This window comes from Saccopteryx leptura, chromosome 11 (genome assembly GCF_036850995.1).
Source record: "Saccopteryx leptura isolate mSacLep1 chromosome 11, mSacLep1_pri_phased_curated, whole genome shotgun sequence".
In the NCBI taxonomy this organism is placed as follows: Eukaryota; Metazoa; Chordata; class Mammalia; order Chiroptera; family Emballonuridae; genus Saccopteryx; species Saccopteryx leptura.
Window position 1 is genome coordinate 57,577,755 of NC_089513.1, and position 21,759 is coordinate 57,599,513.

General features: G+C 45.0%; 1 protein-coding gene across 1 annotated transcript in view; it reads left to right on the plus strand.

Moving 5' to 3' along the window:
- The window catches only part of RAB31 (RAB31, member RAS oncogene family), a 160,114-nt gene that overhangs the window by 131,984 nt on the left and 6,371 nt on the right, over window positions 1-21,759 (plus strand). The window contains exon 6 of the mRNA XM_066352615.1: window positions 6,810-6,919. Coding sequence (XP_066208712.1) covers window positions 6,810-6,919 — 110 coding nt within the window. The remainder of the gene's footprint in view (window positions 1-6,809; window positions 6,920-21,759) is intronic.

The following is a 21,759-nucleotide window of genomic DNA, read 5'->3' on the forward strand; positions in this document are numbered from 1 at the left end:
CACTTCTGCCCTTTGTGTTTCCAGTTGGCTCCAGAGGGAATCCAGCCCCGGCCCTGAACCCACCCTCCATCCTGACCACGTGGCTCCCCCTGTAGCTAGCCGGTTCCTGCTGCTCTGAGGGTGGGTAGGACTTCAGATAGTCAACAAGGGAACTCTGGGTAATGCTGACATTTATGGGTCAAAGAATATGATAGGCTCCTAAAAGAGGGTGAAGGAACAGTAGTGGGAGGGAGGAGCATAGAGGGTAGTGGGGGGGGGGGTGGAGGGGGAAATCCAAGTCTACACTTCCTGACTAGTTCGCAGTAACTATTCTGGGTGATTTCTAGGAGTCCTGATGTTCTGTACATAGATTAGTCTAGAATGTCTAAAAATAGTTTTTCCATCAAAATCAACTGTATGTTTATATCTTGTCAAGTTTCAGTTGACCGGTTTCAATGCCTAGCACGGTGTCCAGCATATTGCAGACACTTGAATGTTGCTGAAAAGTGAAAGTCATCGGATGCCATGGTCCCCTGTAGTCATAGTTACGGAAGGCCACAGTGTACCTGGCAGCTCACGAGTCTGCGCAGTGCGCCTCTCCTGAGATGCAGCGGAGGAGTCCCCACCAGGTTGCCATGTTACGACTGTGAGAGGCCCCAAAGACGTTCATTCTCACCCGTCTAAGGGTCGTCTTTCAGAGTGTAGTTGCACAGTTTGTTCCAACAACAGTTTTCTGATACCAGCTGAGTGTCCAGCAATCCGATTATATTCTGACACTAACTACCCTAAATTATCACAGACCTCACAACTTAAGGACTCAGCCCCACAAGACTGCTACCCCACTTCAGATGCCAGATGCAAGTCTGGCAGTCCTCAAGTTACCCTCACTTTTCTGCCCAACAGACAACAAATTTCAAGATTCTGGTATGACTAGATTGTGATTACGGTTTTTCTTTTTTTTTTTTCTGAAGCTGGAAACGGGGAGAGACAGTCAGACAGACTCCCGCATGCGCCCGACCGGGATCCACCCGGCATGCCCACCAGGGGCGACGCTCTGCCCACCAGGGGGCGATGCTCTGCCCCTCCAGGGCGTCGCTCTGCCGCGACCAGAGCCACTCTAGCGCCTGGGGCAGAGGCCAAGGAGCCATCCCCAGCGCCCGGGCCATCTTTGCTCCAATGGAGCCTTGGCTGCGGGAGGGGAAGAGAGAGACAGAGAGGAAGGAGGGGGGGGGTGGAGAAGCAAATGGGCGCCTCTCCTATGTGCCCTGGCCGGGAATCGAACCCGGGTCCCCCGCACACCAGGCCAACGCTCTACCGCTGAGCCAACCGGCCAGGGCCTGATTACGGTTTTTCTATAAAGGATACAACCCCTCTAGGTGGAGGAGAATCCTAGGGCAAGGGGTGTGGTCAGCGACGCAGAGTTTCTATGCCCTCTGTGGGCATGCTGCTCTTGCAGCTCCTTCATCAAGCCTGTGTTTAAGAGTGTTGAGGCTTCATTACTTAGTCCTGCCTGATTGATTAAATGTCCAGCTCCTCTCCCCTCCCCCGTAGGTTGGGAATTGGGGCTGAAAGTTCCAACCCTCCAATCCTGTGGCTGTTTCCCCAAGTGACCAGCCCCCAACCTGAAGCTATCTGGGGAACCCTCCCTATCAGAAACTCAAGTGTGGTCTAATGGGGCTCTTGATGAATAACGGGAGACACACCTGTAACTCGGGAAACCCCACGAGTTTCAGGAGCTCCGTGCCAAGAACCAGGGACCAAGACCACATATATACTTCTGTTATACCACGGTAGTGGAAATGCATTTTGACAGATGTAAAGCCAGTAGCCAGGGCCACCATCATAGCTGCCCAGCCCATGCAGGTTTGCATTGGATTCGGACAGTCAGTAAAGAAACAACGGAGCCAAAAACTGGTGGGCCATCATCTTTAATCCTAGCTTGCACCCGGCAGGCAAGTAAAAACACACACTGGGCTCCAAAACCCACTCATTCAGCTCTCACAAAGCTACTGACTTATCCGAGTTTCCTAGAATCAAAGGTTTCTAGCTCACCAGACTTATTCACCTCTGTTCCCCATCTCCTTCCTTCTCCCTGCACAAACTCTGCACAAACTGTCTTCTCACTCAGCACTCCACCATCTTGGCTGCTTCTCCAGGCCTCCTCCACGTGGCCTTGCTCTGCTCTCTGCTCTCTAATGCTAATCTCAGGAACCCAGAGAGCAAGTTCCCGGTCTGCCCTACTTTATAGTGCAGAAATCAAAACCTTTAATCCAATATACAAAATAGGGAAGTCTCTGATACAAAGTCACTTATCTGAGGCATGATGGGATTGTACCACCCCACATCAAAAAGGGTGGGAAAGGCTTAGTCCTAAAACCAAGCCCCAGGCTACAAGGATCCTGCCTGCCCACAGCCTGCCCCCAACACACATTAATATCACCTGGGCGACGGGCCTCCACGTGGGCAGCGCCATCTTTAACAAAGTGAGCATAATATATTTTATCTACCCAACAACAGACTACATGGGTGGTCCTTCTAATCTCAGTTCATATTAGAAGGACTATCACTGGCCCTCCAGTCTCAGAGGAAGAACCTGTTCTTCAGGACGGGGTATGTCCCTCCCTGCCTCCACTCCCAACTTCAGTTTGTTACAGTGAGAGATATTTTATTTATTGATTTTTTATTCAGTGAGGGGAGAGGAGGCAGAGAGAGAGACTCCCGCATGCGCCCCAACCAGGACCCACCCAGCCAGCCCACTAGTGAGTGATATTCCGTTGCTCAGCAACCAAGCTCTTCTCAGTGCCTGCGGCAAGGCCATGGAGCCATCCAGTGAGAGGGTATTTTTTTTATTTTATTTTTTCTGAAGCTGGAAACAGGGAGGCAGACAGACTCCCGCATGCGCCCGACCGGGATCCACCCGGCATGCCCACCAGGGGGCGATGCTCTGCCCATCCGGGGCTTCGCTCTGTTGTGACCAGAGCCACTCTAGCGCCTGAGGCAGAGGCCATAGAGCCATCCCCAGCGCCCGGGCCATCTTTGCTCCAATGGAGCCTTGGCTGCGGGAGAGGAAGAGAGAGACAGAGAGGAAGGAGAGGGGGAGGGGCGGAGAGGCAGATGGGTGCTTCTCCTGTGTGCCCTGGCCGGGAATCGAACCCGGGACTCCTGCATGCCAGGCCGACGCTCTACCACTGAGCCAACCAGCCAGGGCCGAGAGGGTATTTTAAACCTACGTATTCTTTGTCTACAAGATTGAAAGAATGGTTGCTGGAGTGTGGACGGCAGCTGGGTGGCTAGTTTGTCAAGACGAGATGGGAGAAAGTAGGCAAGAGCCAGAGGCCTTTGGGTTCAACTCTGCCTCCAACCCAATTTGCTCTGTCATCTTGGGCAAGTTGTTAATCTAACAAAGACCCATTTCTAAATGTGGGAGAAGCCTGAGGACGCACTTTTCTTAACTCTCCATTTCCAGGTCCAGCATTGTAGACTGAGATAATCAGCCCACGTGGTTAACCGTTATCCTCAGCATGGATTGTGTTGCAAATGACTGTTTTCACCTTAATCAGGGCAGAACGTCTTCTGCTCCTCTTTGTGCCACGGTGGGACTGCTGGGAGGGGAGCCGAGGAAATGTGGAGCTGGGTGTGTCACCTTCTCACACCTAGGCGGCTCTGAAGCTTCCCTGTTCGCCAGTTGTGCCCCCACCCCCAGATAGCGATGAGCAGCCACCACATGCTTTATCTGTCCCACATATGGGCAGAGATGAGCCTCACCCTTCTATGTGTCATTTGACAAAGACTGCTAGGAAGAAATTTTTTAAAATGGGGTAACATGCTAAATTCAACATTAAAAACATTTTCTGGTGTGTTTCAAGTGTAAAATTTATCACCACTAAAAAAAAATTAAGGTTTTTAAAATACCCGGTAGAGGCCTGGGGCTTGTCTGTTAGAACAACGCAGAGGCGGATTCAGCAGCTTGATCCTTTCCGGGCGTGGTTCGTGAGGATTATGGAGGACGGGTTCCAGCTGGCACGGCTGGGGACGCCTCTTTCTGCTGTGCCCTCCTGGACAGCGTCTTTATTTCACATGGTAGGCGCTAGTTGGGCCCTTTTCCAGCCAAGTACCTAAAAAGTTCTCCCCTCATATGATTTGGGGTAGTAAAGAATTTAAATGCCAAGGTAGAATTTTCCCAGGAGTTTTATAAAGGAGTTGTGACCATTCGTGAGGAATCTGGAGGGAGTGGAGGAAAGAGGAGGAGCTAGGAAAGCAGAGGAAATGTCTTCACTCCCTTGCCCAGGCCTGATTTTCAGTCCTTCTGCCTTCCCTGCAGCCCTACCAGCCCAGCATGTGCTCTCTCTCGTCTACGCTTTAGAGCAGAGGTCCCCAAACTTTTTACACAGGGGGCCAGTTCACTGTCCCTCAGACCGTTGGAGGGCCACCACATACAGTGCTCCTCTCACTGACCACCAATGAAAGAGGTGCCCCTTCCGGAAGTGCGGTGGGGGCCGGATAAATGGCCTCAAGGGGCCACATGCGGCCCGTGGGGCCGTAGTTTGGGGACGCCTGCTTTAGAGGAACATCCAAATTCTTTTCCTCACTGCCTTCCTCTAGTCCATTTTGTGCACTGTGTTTTCTTCGAATGTGAAGCTTTCTAGTGGACCCTGTCATTGTTCTTCATTGGCTACTGGGTGCTTTCCTGCCCATCTGCCCAGATTCCTACCGGACTCTCAGATGCCCTGTCATTCACTTGTAAATCCACCATTGCGCCCAAGGCGCCCAGAGTGGTGTTGGCTGAGAACTGACTTTTAATCCTCCCATTTTGATTCATGGTGTGAGAATTGACACACCCATGAGGGCACTCTTCACCTGGGCCTTGTTAGGCTTTTGTACCTCCGTTCTCATCTGGATTTCCCTGCCCTGCATGGCCACACCTCAGGTGACCTCCTCCGGTTCATTTTCTTCCATTCCCCTGGTCAAAATGTATCACTTTCTATCCCCCTACTGCTTATCTAGGTGTTCCAGATGTTAGAATGTTGTGGCTTAGAGTGACTGTGGATGAGTTTGCCTTTGCTCTCAGACGTAGATTCCAGAAGCCAAGGACTAGTGTTTTCTCTAGGACCTACAAGAGGGACTGGCATGTACTAGCTGCTCAATGAGTATTTGTTGAATAAATGAATAAGCTTTTGGAACTGTGACTTTTTTTCCTTCTTTTTTATTTTTATTTTTTTAAATGTATTGAATTTATTGGGGTGACAGTTAATAAAATGATATAGGTTTCAGGTGTACAGTGCTATGATACATCTTCTGTAAATTGTACTGTGTGTTTACCACCCCAGGTCAAGTCTCCTTCCATCACCATGTAACCCCCTTTACCGTCTTCTATCTCCCCTATCCCCCTTTCCTGCTTGTACTCTCCATACTGTTGTCTGTGTCTATGAGGGATTCTTTTTTTTTTTACAGAGACAGAGAGAGAGTCAGAGAGAGGGACAGACAGGGACAGACAGACAGGAACGGAGAGATGAGAAGCATCAATCATCAGTTTTTCGTTGCGACACCTTAGTTGTTCATTGATTGCTTTCTCATATGTGCTTTGACTGCGGGCCTTCAGCAGACCGAGTGACCCCTTGCTCAAGCCAGTAACCTTGGGTCCAAGCTGGTGAGCCTTGCTCAAACCAGATGAGCCCACGCTCAAGCTGGCGACCTCGGGGTCTCGAACCTGGGTCCTCCGCATCCCAGTCTGATGCTCTATACACTGCGCCACCACCTGGTCAGGCTGTGAGGGTTCTTTTTGTAATCCCTTCAGGATTTTGTAATCTTTGACTTCTTATTTTTATTTTTTGCAAGAGAAAGAGAGACAGACAGACAGAAAATGAGAGAAATGAGAAGCATCAACTTATAGTTACAGCAGTTTAGTTGCTCACTGATTGCTTCTCATACATGTCTTAATGGGGAAGGGTGCTCCAGCCAAGCCAGTGACCCCTTGTGCAAGCCAGTGACCTTGGGCTCAAACCAGTGACCTTTGGCATGAAGCCAGTGACCATGGGATCATGTTAATGCTTCTACACTCAAGCAGGTGACCCCACGCTCAAGCTGGTGAGCCTGTGCTCAGGCCAGTGAGCCCATGCTCAAGCCAGCGACCTCAAGGTTTCAAACCTAGGTCCTCGGCATTCTAGTTCGACGTTCTATCCACTGTGCCACTGCCTGGTCAGGCTAATCTTTGACTTTTTCATCTATGGACCCACCATACTATCTTTACTGTAGATTAACAAATTTTTTTAGATTGTTCATTAAAATAGAGTCTTTGTCCTAAAACCTTTCCAAGAACATCCATTAAAGGTCAAAGTCCAGATATGCCATACTACATTGTAACTATAATAGCTTAACATGTTCATTTCCAAACTTTCAAATCATACCATATATTTTCTCTGATTTGTGAAAAATGATGTAATAGAGCCTTATAGAAGCCTGAGTGCACACACACATTTAAAAATATATATATCGAGTCATTATTATAGGGGGAAAATATTTGAAATCAATCCTAGCTTGGAAAGCTGGAATGCACACATAATGATTTTTCCTACAGGTCTGGAATTCTTTACTTCTGTGGGATTGGGGCAATATTTTATATATGCACGTCTTGTCTCCATGGATGCCAGAGACCAGGTTTTAAACTTGGCTTATGTATAGTAGGTTTTTTATACTTGCTGGGCAGTGGAGTTGATATTCTCCAGGAAGATAAAGGAGCTGTTTCCATATGAGCTTTTTTCTTTGTCCTGTCGGGGTCATATATATTTTACAAATGAGCCCTTATCTCTCTCTGGGTTTGACCTCTTTTTCAGGGAAGTTCCCTTGAAGGATGCGAAGGAATATGCCGAATCCATAGGTGCCATCGTGGTTGAAACAAGTGCAAAAAATGCTATTAATATTGAAGAGCTCTTTCAAGGAATCAGTAAGTACCTGAAATTGTGTTTTCAGCTTAGCTTACGTTTTTTTAATGCCTCTGAGTGTCAAAGGATGAAATCCTTGAACTCTGGCATAGAGCTTTTCCTCTGTGTGAATTTGTCTGATGATGTGGATATAAAACCTACAAGCATGCACTTGTCAATACTGACCTACATTGTGCTCCCAGTTCTAAGTTTCTATAATTTTTTGAATTCTGTGTTTTATGAATCAAAATGAAGTAACTTTGTTGCAAAATGAAATTTATTTGAATTTAAAAATTATGTATTCTATATAGCACTTTCTGTGTGGGGATAGAAAAATAAATTTTCCTCCTGTCAAGATAAGTTCTTCTGGTTTGACTAATCAAGTTGAGACAGATTAACAAGATAAGATTACCACGTTTATTATGTATGTACATATGGGGGCTTCATAAGAATACAGGATCCAGGACAGAACTGGCAAATGAGGCTTTTTCGCCATCTTGACCTAAGAAGGGGGGTGGGGTTGTGCTTTGGGAATTCAAAGAGGAGGAAGGCAATCCACGTGGAGATGGAAAAACAAGTGTTTGATGGGCCATCTTTTTTTTTTTTTTTTTTTTGTAAGATTTTATTTATTCATTTTAGAGAGGAGAGAGAGAGAGACAGAAGGGGGAGGAGCAGGAAGCATCAACTCCCATATGTGCCCTGACCAGGCAAGCCCAGGGTCTCGAACTGAAGACCTCAGTATTCCAGGTCGATGCTTTATCCACTGCGCCTAACAATGGGGCACAGAGAAGACTTTGACCCGAGGGACCTTGCTAGGTTCCTCCCTGTCTGTCACACCACTGCCTTCCTCAGCTAGAGTTCTCTGTTATGATAGCTCCTTTTCTGGAGCAGTTTCTCTATCTAAATTCTTTAAGCAATTAGGGGGAAGATCCAAGGTTTTTCCTCAGTCTTCCTTTTCTTAAAGATAACCAGCTTAAAATAAGCGATATCTCAAAAAGCACGTTTTGGGGTGGCAAACTCTGCGTTCCCTCATTGAGGGGAGGACAGATAAGACAGACAGTGGGAGGCATAGAAAACCGACCTTATCCACAAATGGAATGACTCACAGGGGTCCCCAAACTACAGCCTGCGGGCCACATGCAGCCTCCTGGGGCCATTTATCTGGTCCCCGCCGCACCTCTTTCATTGGTGGTCAGTGAGAGGAGCACATTGACCATCTCATTAGCCAAAAGCAGGCCCATAGTTCCCATTAAAATACTGGTCAGTTTGTTGATTTAAATTTACTTGTTCTTTATTTTAAATATTGTATTTGTTACCGTTTTGTTTTTGTTTTTTTTTTTACTTTAAAATAAGATATGTGCAGTGTGCGTAGGGATTTGTTCATAGTTTTTTTTTTATAGTCCGGCCCTTCAACAGTCTGAGGGATAGTGAACTGGCCCCCTTTGTAAAAAGTTTGGGGACCCCTGCTCTAGGCAAATGAAACAAGAGAACCTTTTAGTACTTTCTTTTGCTTGATGATCACCAACAATAACAGCGTCTCCATCCCGCATGACCTGAAATTGAGAATTGGTTGGAAAGCCGACTTGTAAACATTTGCCTCATTTCTCATCAGCTAATTAACAGGAAGCTATCCGCTCTCTTCATCTCTGCTTCTGGGTAATGTTATGCTTCCCTTTCTTTACTCTGGTTTCCCACGAGTAACTTTCACTTAAGAGCTGTTTTCCCAGCTGATGGGCCAGATTCCACCTTCACAACTCCTCTGGTGATGCTGTTCTGTTCTGGGTCGCCTCAGAGACCTACCTGCTGGCAGCGAGCTTGGGCAAGCATGTCCTGAGTGAGATCCCTTTGGAGCATAATTGGGGACTTTGCAAGAGATGCAAAGGTTTAATGAGGTGCTGGGACTCAAAGTCCCGGGTCACCTTAGGAAAAGTTGAATTCCTGAACAGTTGGCAGTTGTTCTCACATATCTTGGGTTCGCACAGTTCCAGAAGGGAATTCCAGAAGGGAAACTGATAGTTTGATCTCTCTGAGGTCATTGTTGGCGATGCTCTCAAAGTCAGAGGGGCCGTCACTTCCCAGAACAGATTTGATTTCCTTTTAACTGGCTTTGGTTTATTACTTCAGATTCTGAGATCCCACAGCAGGGAATATTTTGTTTGTTTCTTTTGGCTTGATGGAGAATTCACTGGCGATGAGGAACCCCTAACTAGGTGACTTGCACAATGCAGAAATAAATACATGAAAGAATGCAGCGCCTGCTCCTCTTGTCCACTGGGTCTGCATCACCTTCCCTTCCCGTCTCCTCTGGAAGGATTCATTCTCTTGCTGTTGCTTCACTCTCAACAGAATCATGTCCTCCAAGATGATGGACCTGGGCAGTGGAGCATTTTATGTTGGAAGCCCCATATTGCCAGACTTCTTCTGCTCCTTCCCAGAAATGGGCTGTGGGTGCAGTGCTCTGCGGTGAAGAAACTGCTCAGCTGTCCTTCGTAGTTGTGAGACTCTGGGTGACATCTGAGAGGGTCTGGTTAGATCTCATTCCATTAGCCTCGTATTTCCTGGGGTCAAAGTGGCATTTGGCTTTTCTGGTAGCTTAGGCGAACTGTGCAGCTATTAAATATTTTGTTCTTATTAATGCTTTTAATTAAGCTAGATAGCTCCTGATGACCATGACATTCACACCTCTCCCTTGTGCAGCTCCTTGTATTTTCTAGAGCTTTCTCCTCGCTTTAGTCTCCAGAAGGCAGACAGGGCAGACGGCGGCGCTCAGCGACGGTAGCGCAGCACTCTGTACACCTGAAATTCACTTTGAGATTTCTCCATGAGCTAGGAGACTTTTGAGGTCTGTGTAAGTCATTATAAAATACCAGATGGAATAAGGGTCTAAAGAAGAAAAGGAACCTAAGCAGAAAGAAGTGATATCTTAATTTGAATGATGTTTCCTTTTATGGTTCGGCCAGTATAAATACCTTCATGTCTATGAGATCTATGGCTCAGAGGGATGGGGACTTTTTGACCAAGGAATTCCTAAGAACCTACTGGTCCATTCACTTAAGAAAAAACAAGTGTTTTACTTAAAGCATTGGGGAATTATGAATAGTTAATTCCTATGAAAGCTGTAGGATACTGTATCACCTTGTCTTCCATGTTTCATTATACTTTGGTTGAAGTGCCTTTGCACAGACATCTGTAAACACACAGCCTGCGCAAGCCCTCTCTTCGTCTCCACGGTGCCGGTGCCAGTGCCGGCGCCTGCCAGCTTCTCTCTGCCTCAGGCGCATTTCTTCTCAATCAGGCGTTGCAGCCTAATTGCAGGTTAATTTAAAACAGTACCAAGTACACCTAAATATATTGTTTCTTTTCCTCTTCCCTGTTTCTACTTGTATTACATGTGATTCTCCCTGAGCTCAAAATAGAACGAGATGTTGCTGAAACCTACAGTCCCCAAAGCAATGTGCCAGAGACAGACGTACCTGGGACAGAAGACACAACAAAAAAAAACAAGAATGAGCAGTGGGAATAAAAGCCCTTTAAAAAAGCTTAATTAATTCATATTTACTTGAGTAAAGAGACAAATGTTTCTCTTTTATATTCCTAAAGTGTTCATAAACCAGAAATGAATCAACTGTGCTTTCTGAACATGCGTTAGTATATTTTCTAATTGGAAATTGTTTACCAAAGTATATATTATCTATCTTCAAAGACTGACCTACCCCGGGAAGGATTTGGGTACTTCCCTTGTTTGGGTGGTCTGTGCACAGTCCTCATATAACGTAGTGTCCAGGGATTGGCATTCCTCCAGGCACCCTTTTCTAAGTCACATTTTTGGACCTACTTTACCCCCCCACCACCACCCCCACCACCCCACCCCCCGCCTGGAGCTAATTCTCTTCCATGTATTTGCATTCAGCGCTGTTTATTGATTTTTTTCCTTGGGTTTCTATACGTTTTAAGATGAAAGATTTTCTCTCTGAGTTAAAATATAAGAAGAATCCTTAACCTAGAAATTATTGTACATTCGTGTCTTTAAAGTGGCGTAGGAAAACACAAAGAATATTTTGCTGCTGTTTACTAATTACAGTGTTAAAAATCAGAAGCAAAAATCCTGATGGTCTTCCTTATCCTGATGCTCCCTCTGCCTAACCCTGTAGTCGTCACTTGAAAGGCAGGGTACAGAACGCTGACACCAGCCTGTGCTTCTTGGCAGACTCTGCCTGTATTCCCTTTTTCCTACGTTTGCTCTCTGGGCTTGGGCTATGTGATGCTCCGCCCCCTCTCAACCCCCCCCCCCCAGCCCCCACCCCCGCCTTCCCTGTAAACTTTAACTCCTTCACGGACCATTTCATGTCTTTTCCCTTCATGAGTTCTTACCAGTGGTTCCTGCCTTTAATTTTAGGGTACTTTTGGTCTGCTGAATCATTTTGACATTGGAAAATGTTCTCTCTTTAAATTATTTTCTAAGTATTTCAGGTATACATCAATTTTTTTCTGGTGAAACTGTAAGTTCTCTGGGAGTACATCTTATTCCGTCATAGTCCTTATAAAGCTGAGACTAGTAAATAGGATAGTGCCAAATTTGGACCTTCAGCTTCACCTGATGATGTTCCAGGGATATTCTTTTAGTGGGTTCACTAGATTAAGTGAAATGTAGTCCCAGGCCTTAGTATCTCTTCATTCATTGTTCAACAAATATATCCTGTGTTTTGGGGGTCAGGTTCCATTGCTAGACACTGGGGACATCATGGCAAACAAAACAAACTAGCAGATGGGTGGGGAGACAGGCTGTGGGCACGGGGTCAAACAGGTGTATAATTACACATTGTAATAAATGCTGTGAAGCAGAGAACAGGGGCTGTGGGGACAGTGACAGCTGTGGACTTCAGATGGAGTGGGGAAATGATTTTTCAGCTGGACCTGAAAACCGAGAAGAGGACAGTAGGGCAAGGAGCTCCGAAGGGCTGGCAGGCTGAGTGTGTAACCGTGAGCTGGGTCCCTGAGGCAGGAAGTGGTGCGGTGCACTGAGGGATGAGAAGGAAGCTGGCAGGCTGCAGGGTGGAGGCTCCAGCACCATGTTGGGCGAGGAGCTTAGGGACTGAGCAGGTCCTCTCACAGCCTTGAAATGAGAAGGAGGGGGTGTTATTCTGAGTGCTACTGGAAGCCCTCCTCAAGTGTTGTTGTTTTTTTTTTCTGTATTTTTCTGAAGCCGGAAACGGGAGAGACAGTCAGACAGACTCCCGCATGCGCCTGACCGGGATCCACCCGGCACGCCCACCAGGGGGCGATGCTCTGCCCCTCCGGGGCGGTGGCTCTGTTGCGACCAGAGCCACTCCAGCGCCTGAGGCAGAGGCCAAGGAGCCATCCCCAGCACCCGGGCCATCTTTGCTCCAATGGAGCTTCATGTGAGGGAGGGGAAGAGAGAGACAGAGAGGAAGGAGAGGGGAAGGGGTGGAGAAGCAGATGGGCGCTTCTCCTGTGTGCCCTGGCCAGGAATCGAACCCGGGACTTCTGCACGCCAGGCCGACGCTCTACCACTGAGCCAACCGGCCAGGGCCCTCCTCAAGTGTTTTAAGCATGAATAATACCCAGTTTATACTGACAGAAAGTTCCCCTTGGAGAGTGTATCGGGAGGAGGAAAGCTTGGAAAAGGCTCACCCTGCTGTTAGGGTCTGTTGTAGTCATTTGAGCAAAGGGGTGGCCGGGAGAAGAGTAGAAAGAAGTGGACACAAATTTCAGAGCGTTTGGAAACAGAATAAGTAACGCTGGGCATGAGGTTGGAAGTTGGGAGCAGCGAGGAAGGGAGTGATAGTGAGGTGCACTCCCAGGGTTCACTTTCTCGGAATGGGGATGATGGCGCAGGAAAAACAGGTTCTCTTGGGGCTGGACTGGTCGGGCGGCTGGCAGACTGAATTCTGCAGTTCTTCACACACAAGTTTTGGTTTTCGGATTTTAATTATTCAACTCAAGTACCTTTCAAAAAACTCTCCCTGGGGGGCTCAGTAGAAAAATATCTGGTGGAGGTGGGACCTCGGCCAGAAAGCTGTGCCTCGCTCCTGGAATTTAATGCTGGCTGTAGAGAAGAGAGTGCCAGACCTTCTCCTAAAAATCACACCTGGAGACACTGTAGATATTAAACGAGGTTTGTTGTTTCTCATTGTGAGTTTGAGAACAAGGTGATAAATACTTGTTTATTAAAAGGAGTATAATTAAAGGTATCAGCATATGGATTTGGAAAAATTAGACTAGGATGTTAATATGAAGGAGGGGAGTGCAGACTCATGGGCAGTAATCATGTCTCATTTTATAATCACTTATTGCACAGCGTATTAGCTATTTTAAGTCCACCGGATTTTTGAAATTCCCTGAATAGTTACTTCTGTTCTGCAGCAGATTAAAGAAATTTTAAAACAAAACAAACATTTGTTCATTTTATAATAATACAGCAAACTGTCAAATGAAGGTAAGTTTAACCATTATGATGTAAGGAAATGACAAAGCCTGTTCACTTCCTTACCACCAAAAATGTTAATTTAGCAAATGCAATAATAGGAGATGTCTGGGAAATACGTAATTTCAGAATATAGGCAAATTGGATATCAAAAGCCCTAAACAAGCACATCTTTTATCCCACTGACTTTAAAGAAGAAATTGATAAGGTGTGCCGAATGTAGTAATAACAATTGTTAACATACAGCAAAGTCTTATTCTGGGCTGTTGTTGATTAAAAATATATATCAACTCATTATTGTACCATTTATCCTATGAAATAGGCACTGCCATCATCCCTAGCTTACACATAAGGAAACGGGGTGGGTGGGGGCCCGGGGAGGTTTGTAACTGGCTCTAGGTGGCACAAGCTAGTAGGTGAGAGAGCCGCATTGGAAGCTGGCCAGTTGGGCCCAGGAGCCCACGCTCTCAGCTTCTCGTCCGTATCACTTCTCACTGCAGACGGTGGTTTAAACGGTGACATTATTCATCATGGTGAAAAGCAGGAAATGACTTCATTGTCTAAAAATTGGGAAATAGTTTTTTAAAAATCCTGGTACACTAATATAATCTAGTGATTAAAATGGTGAAGTAAATCTGTTTTTACTGACATAAAAAAGATAAATTGTTGAATGTGAAACAAAAGTTACAGAGAGGTTTGTATTATATCCTGATTTTATAAAGTGTGAACCATATCATATGTAAAATAAATGATATATTCTTCTGGGTATAGATTGGAAAGATAGATGCACGTTAAAATGTTAACAATGGTTGTTTCATGGTGATGAGATCATAGGAAACTATTAAAAAAGACTCTGTTTTGGAAAATTTTAAACACATACACCAGTAAACTGAGTAATATAGTGAACCATTATATATTTATAACTAAGCTGGTTTTACCTCACAGCCCCCCCATGTCCTGCCTGAATTATTTTCAAGGGAATCTCAGACGTTTCATCTGTAAATATTTTCAGTATGTAACCTTTTGTGCATAAGAATTACACCTATTAAATTATATATCACATTAATAATCATATATGCTATTTTCATATTAATATCATCAAATGATGTGTTCAGATTTTAACAATCTCATAATTGTCATCAATGGCTTCTTTGTTTGAATTTTACATTGAAATCCACTTGTTTGAATCAGGATGCAAATAAGTTCCACACACAGTGATTAGTTAATATGTCTTTTAAGACTCTATTAAGTAATAGGTTCCTTCTCCACCTTTCTCTCTTTATTTCCTTTATACAATTTCTTTTTTTTTTTTTTTTTTTTTGTATTTTTCTGAAGCTAGAAACGGGGAGAGACAGTCTGACAGACTCCCGCATGCGCCCGACCGGGATCCACCCGGCACGCCTACCAAGGGGCAACGCTGTGCCCACCAGGGGGCGATGCTCTGCCCCTCTGGGGCGTCACTCTGTTGCGACCAGAGCCACTCTAGCGCCTGGGACAGAGGCCAAGGAGCCATCCCCAGCACCCGGGCCATCTTTGCTCCAATGGAGCCTCGCTGCGGGAGGGGAAGAGAGAGACAGAGAGGAAGGAGGGGGGGTGGAGAAGCAGATGGGCGCTTCTCCTGTGTGCCCTGGCCGGGAATCAAACCCGGGACTTCTGCACGCCAGGCCGATGCTCTATCACTGAGCCAACCGGCCAGGGCCCTTTATACAATTTCTTTATGCAAGAAATGAGATCGCCGACTGATGGTGGTGCAGTGGAGAGAGTGTCAACCTGGGACACTGAGGTCCCTGGTTCGAAACCACGATGTCACCAGCTTGAGCGTGAGCTCCTCCGGGTTGAGTGCAGGCTTACCATCTTAAGCACGGGATCATCAACATGATCCCAAGGTTGCTGGCCTGAGCCCAAGGTCACTGGCTTGAGCAAGAGGTCACTGACTCGGCTTGAGCTCTCCCATCAAGGCAGCATGAGAAACAATCAATGAGTAACCAAAGTGCCACAACTATATGAGTTGATGCTTCTCATCTCTCCCTTCCTGTCTCTGTCAAAAAAAGAAAAAGAAAAGAAAAAGAAAAAAAATTAGATCAATTCTCCTACTGCATTTAACATACGGATTTTGCTGAGTTCCTTTTTATTGCTGAATGGTATTCCATTACATGTGCGAACCATAATTTGTTAATCCATTCACCATGTCTTTGAGTTGTTTTTTAATTTTTGGCAAGTATAAGTAAGACTGCTGAGAGCCCTCATGCACAAGTCTAGTGTGGGTAAATACTTATGAATGGAATGGCATGCTTATCTGATAGGTAATGTTTAACTTTTTAAGAGACTGCCAAACTATTTTCCAAAGTGGTTTTAGCATTTTACATTCCCACCCCTAATGTCTGAGAGCTCCAGTTGTTCCACATCCTTGACAACACTTGGTATGGCTAGTTGATAAAGTTGTAATCATTCTTTTTTTTTTTCTTTTTTGTATTTTTCTGAAGTTGGAAACGGGGAGGCAGTCAGACAGACTCCCGCATGCGCCCGACCGGGATCCACCCGGCACGTCCACCAGGGGGCGATGCTCTGCCCATCTGGGGCATAACTCTGCTGTAATCAGAGCCACTCTAGCTCCTGAGGTAGAGGCCATAGAGCCATCCCCAGGGCCTGGGCCAACTTTGCTCCAATGGAGCCTCGGCTGCAGGAGGCGAAGAGAGAGACAGAGAGGAAGGAGAGGGGGAGGGGTGATAGTAATATAGTGTTATTTGCTTGTGGTTTTAATGTATATCTTCCTAATGACTAGTAATCTTCAGTGTCTTTTTATTTGCTTATTTGCAATCCTGTGTCTTCTTTGGCCAGGTGTCTTGTTCAAATTTAGACTGCTTTGTATTGAGTTGTTTTCTTATTGTTCAGTTCTAAAATTATTTGTGTGTTTTAGATACATGTTCTTTATTAGGTATTTTATTTCAAATGTTTGTTTCCAGGCTGTGGCTTATATTTTCATTTTCTTCATTTCATTAAAATGTCTTTGGAGGAGCAGAAATTTTTAATTTTGATGAAGTCTAGTTAGATTTTCCCTTTGTGGCTTGTGTTTTTTGTGTCTTAAAATTTTTAAATATTAAATTTAAAAATGAAAGGATTATAGCCTGGCCTGTGGTGACACAGTGGGTGAAGACCTGGAGCTCTGGGGTCGCTGGTTTGAAACTCTAGGCTTGCCTGGTCAAGGCACATGTGACAAGTAATCAATGAACAACTAAAGTGAAGCAACTATGAGTTGAAACTTTTCATTTCCATCCCCCCTTCTATAAAATCACTAAATAAAATCTTTTTAAAAATATGAAAGGGATATAGCCATAAGATGGACTATTATTTGGTGATAAAAATAAAAATGAGATCTCAGGGCACAGAAAGACATGGAAGAACTTTAAATGTATATTACTAAGTGAAAAAAGACATCCCAAAATCAGACATGCTGTGTGATTCCTTCTATGTGACATTCTGGGACAGGCAGAACTATGTAGACAGTAGGTCAGTGGCTTGGAAGGAGGAAAGGATGAATAGGTGGAGCACAGAGGGTTCTCAGGGCAGTGACACCATTCTGTGTGATATTGCCACAGTGGACACATGTCATATACATTTATTACAATCCATAGAATGTACAACACTAAGAGTGAACCCTAAAAGTAAACTATGGGCTTTTATTCATAATAATGATCAATAATGAGTCATCAATTCTAATAAATCTTTATTATATGCGGCTTAAGTGTCTGTTTGTCGCCGATAGCTTATTGGTTGCTTGCGTAACTGTACTAGCCAATGGGGTGAAGTTGCCACGGCTGAATGCAGATTGAGTGGGTCAGGGGGAAGGTGAACATTTGTTTGCATTGGCAATCATCTGTTTTACATAAAAACTACGTCTTAACGTAATTTCTTTTAAGAATGCCTCCTAGAAAATACAGCACTGAAGAGGAGAGAAAAGGAGCTAAAGCTGCACAAAAACGGCTTTCTCGACAAAAAGAAACCACTGAGCAGAGAAAGACAAGGCTTGCTTCAGTCGCAGAGCAAATGCCTCTTTCTCGCAGCCTGGAAACATCAGTGAAATTAGTGAAAGGGCAATATTGTGTCCTAAAAATTCTGATGTAGACAAACTAAATGATGATGTCTTAAATATCATAGAAGGGAACGACACGACATATTTAAGTGTTGATTCCGTTGTAGCTGATAATAAAGCGAGTGCCAACAACTTTCCAACGGAATTTTTAAATAGTCTGTCGCCTTCTGGCATGCCACCTCACAAATTGAGGTTAAAGATTGGAGCAATTATTATGCTGTTAAGAAATCTTAACACCAGAAGGGGTCTTTGCAATGGTACAAGACTAGAGGTTCTCCAATTGAAAAATAATGTCATAATAGCTAAGTCTTTGACTGGCTCCTCTAAAGGTGAAATACATGTCATTCCAAGAATTGATTTGGCTCCATCTCAAACAGGGTTGCCGTTTCAATTGAGACGTAGACAATTTCCTGTAAAACTTGCCTTTGCTATGACCATCAATAAGTCTCAGGGCCAAACGCTTAAGCGTGTTGGCATTTTTTTACCTGAGCCTGTTTTGGACATGGTCAACTTTATGTTGCCCGTTCAAGAGTTCGTGAAAGAACGGACGTAAAATTAAAAATAATTGATGGTCCTCTGCAAGGCGAGCTTAAAAATGATGGAAAGATCTACACAAGAAATGTTGTGTACAAAGAGATCTTTGACATGTGAATTAACATTTTATTATTTAAATCACCTTTATTTATTGAGCTAGCGGTGGCTCTTAAGAAATGTACCGCCAGTGGTTATCTTCATTGCACTCTACTTTAAGCAATTAAGCAAGTAGAAGAGGAAACCCCGTGGGGCACTAAGCAAAGGGGCGTCCTCACCGCCTGCCCTGGGTAATTCAGTTTGAATTAGCAGACACCTTTGCACAAATCATTTTAATTACAATTTATAATATCTAGAACAGCGGTCATTTCGTATGACTGCCAGGCTTTCTAGTATATCATACTGATGCAGGATGTTAAATTAGGGAAATTGGGATGATGAGGAGGAGTATGTAGGAACTCTATACTTTATGTGCAACTTTTTGTTTGTAACTAAAACTGCTTCCCCCTAAATAGGCTATTTATTTGAGGGAAAAAAAACAGTAGGGAGAAGATGTCTTTGAAGGGTAAAGAAATCTAATGATTTTAGACTAGCAGCCTATGGCATCCTTCCCCTTATTTCCCTCTCTGTTGTACAGCACCTTCCTTCAGCTTCTGAGACTTTTAGCTTTGTTTTTTTCTGTTTAATGCCTATCTTTCTCTTCCCACATCCAATCAGTTGTCACATCTGCCAGGTGTATTGCTGCAGTTCTCTTTCCATCTTTGTTTTCTACTCTCCTCAGCTGCACCCAAATAAGAACTCTCATTGTCCCTGACCTGGACCTTTCGCAAGCCTTCTGACCAAATTCCCTTCCTGTCTCCTAAGCCATCTAGTCATCTAGTCTCCAAGGTCATCTAGTCATTCCAATACTGTCCTCTTTCCTGCAGCAAGAGGACAGTTACAGAGAGTGACCTCGAGTGTCATGCATGTCTCCCCCACCCCCATGCTGTACTCTTAGGGCAGGTGAGCCCTGCCTTGTTCTGGGGAGACCCCACTCTCTAAATGGAGAAGCTTGAGGATCGCTGTACAGAGTCAACTCTGCCAAGTCCTAATAAACTTGGTCAGTTTACTGATCTGATTAATTCAGAAAATCAGGATCAAGAAATGGAAGTTGCACAGCAGCTACCAGCACCTCTAAAACGCAACAGAAGATAGTTAAGCCAAGTAAATAGGGGACGTGGGAGGAAAGGAGAGAAGAAACGGGCAGGAAGGACGTTAAGCTGGTGCAGGAAATGGCCGGTCTGCCAGGCGGGGAGAGAGGACAGCTGCAGCTAAGCACGCTGTTTGACTTTCATCGTGCATGAAGCATTACAGCCTGGAGTCCAGAGTCCATGATAAAATTTATAGGCTTGCACTTTGTTTTTTTACATACCGCGTTCCTGAGCAATCATTTATAAAACCTGCTTTTTCTCTAGGCTGTCAACTTTTAGGAAAACCGAACTTCAAAAAAGAGCCTTTTAACTTTTTCCCAAACAGAATCTTACACAATCCAAACCTTATTAAAATAAACACCCTAGCTGAGGATTTATAGTCAAGGATGACTTGTTATGGAGATTGTGTACTCAGGGAACATTGTGTAAGAGTAGAAAAATGCAGACGAAGCTCTCACCCTTTTCAGATGTTTGTATATATAATTTGTATATACCTTTTTGTCCTTTTCTATGCCCCGTGTAATTAATACTAATTCAACAGGGTTTCTAAGGTGATCACCTTGGTACAAAATGCTACAGCCATTTTCTAGAACTATTCTTTTGTCTAAATACATTTAAGCCTTTCAGTAAGTTCCAAATAACTCAGACCACAAGATCCTGAACTCCTGTATTTTCATGGTGCCGTTTGCTTCCTTTTCTTTTCAAGGTGCTTGCCTCATTGTTATGACATGGCTTTCCTCTCTCTGCCTTAAAGTGCAAGCACTTTCTTTCTTGTCGCTGTTTGAAGTTGGAAAGTATGGGAAGCTTTCCAGGTTGAATGTTCTGTAGAGGAGCAGGTGGGCCCCAATCCTAGTTACTGAACCCCGAGTGTCAACCATGGTGAGCCACTAGGCAGGGGTTTCTCACCATACAGACCGTACTTGAGCTGTGCCCAGAGCCACGACTCTGTTCATGGTCATCAGTTCTTTCCATATTAGTAATAGCCATGTATCTGTATTGAGTAGTAGTTGTCAAGTTACTTTCTCATATTCCTTCCATGTGAGGAAAGAAAGTCTTGGAGATACTAAATAACATGACTGCGTTCACTTAAGTGGAACACTGACTCAGATTTCAAAACTCTTTCTACCAGATGAGCAAAATGAAGTCTGAGATAACGGTAGTAATTCTATTTTTTTTTCCTTTTTGTATTTTTCTGAAGCTGGAAACGGGGAGAGACAGACAGACTCCCGCATGCGCCCGACCGGGATCCACCCGGGACGCCCACCAGGGGCGACGCTCTGCCCACCAGGGGGCGATGCTCTGCCCCTCTGGGGCGTCGCTCTGCCACGACCAGAGCCACTCTAGCACCTGGGGCAGAAGCCAAGGAGCCATCCCCAGCGCCCGGGGCCATCTTTGCTCCAATGGAGCCCTGAGCAAATGGGTGCTTCTCCTATGTGCCCTGGCCGGGAATCGAACCCTGGTCCCCTGCACGCCAGGCCGACGCTCTACCGCTGAGCCAACCGGCCAGGGCCAGTAATTCTATTTTTGAGAACTATTTTGTTCTAAAAAGTGCGAGTTTGAATATTCTGAAGATAAACAGAACTGCAGCCTCTGAGAAGTTAGGTTCAAGAGGCTGATTCAAAACAATGCTAAACGTTTTAAATGGATAAGAGGGAAGTCTCCATGAGGTGTAACTTAATCTTGCATCCCAAACATTGTCTACTGAGGAGAGGGGTAAGAGACAGAAAAGAGGGAGGAAGGAGGGGAGAGCAAGGGAGTGTACTGACAGGCTTCCCTAACATACCCATTTATTTTGTATGCTCCTTGTTTTCAGATTTTTATTCCACTTTTGTGGCTTTATTGAATATCTTATATATAAACTTTTTCTCTACTTGGCGTATTCTTCATAGGACAAAACACACACGAGACATAAAGAATAAGCCGTGTATAGTAGGACTAAAAGCTTCGTGCTGTTTTCTTTTTTCTTTTTTATTTTTCTGAAGTTGGAAACAGGAGGCAGTCAGACAGACTCCCGCATGCACCCGATCAGGATCCACCCGGCATGCCCACCAGGGGGCGATGCTCTGCCCATCTGGGGCGTTGCTCTGTTGCAACCAGAGCCATTCTAGTGCCCGAGGCAGAGGCCATGGAGCCATCCTCAGCGCCCGGGCCAACTTTGCTCCAATGGAGCCTCAGCTGTGGGAGGGGAAGAGAGAGACAGAGAGGAAGGAGAGGGGGAGGGGTGGAGAAGCAGATGGGCGCTTCTCCTGTGTGCCCTAGCCGGGAATCGAACTGGGGACTCTTGCACGCCAGGCCGACGCTCTACCACTGAGCCAACTGGCCAGGGCTGTTTTCTTAACTTTAGAGTTAACAGCATAAGACTAGCATAAGGTTGATGCTAGTATAGATACTGATTTTGATTTGCCAAAAATAGTGATCAGTAAACAATACTTTTCTTAGTTAACTAGGGCAGTAGCTTACACCAGTCAGAATTCTAATGTCCCAAAATATTTCAGATGCAAAGAGTAAAAGTCCTTATTGCAGAACCTAACACACTCAGGAGGCTCCTGAAGTGTTATTGATTTAAATAACTTAAATAATAGCCCTGGCCAGTTGGCTCAGCGGTAG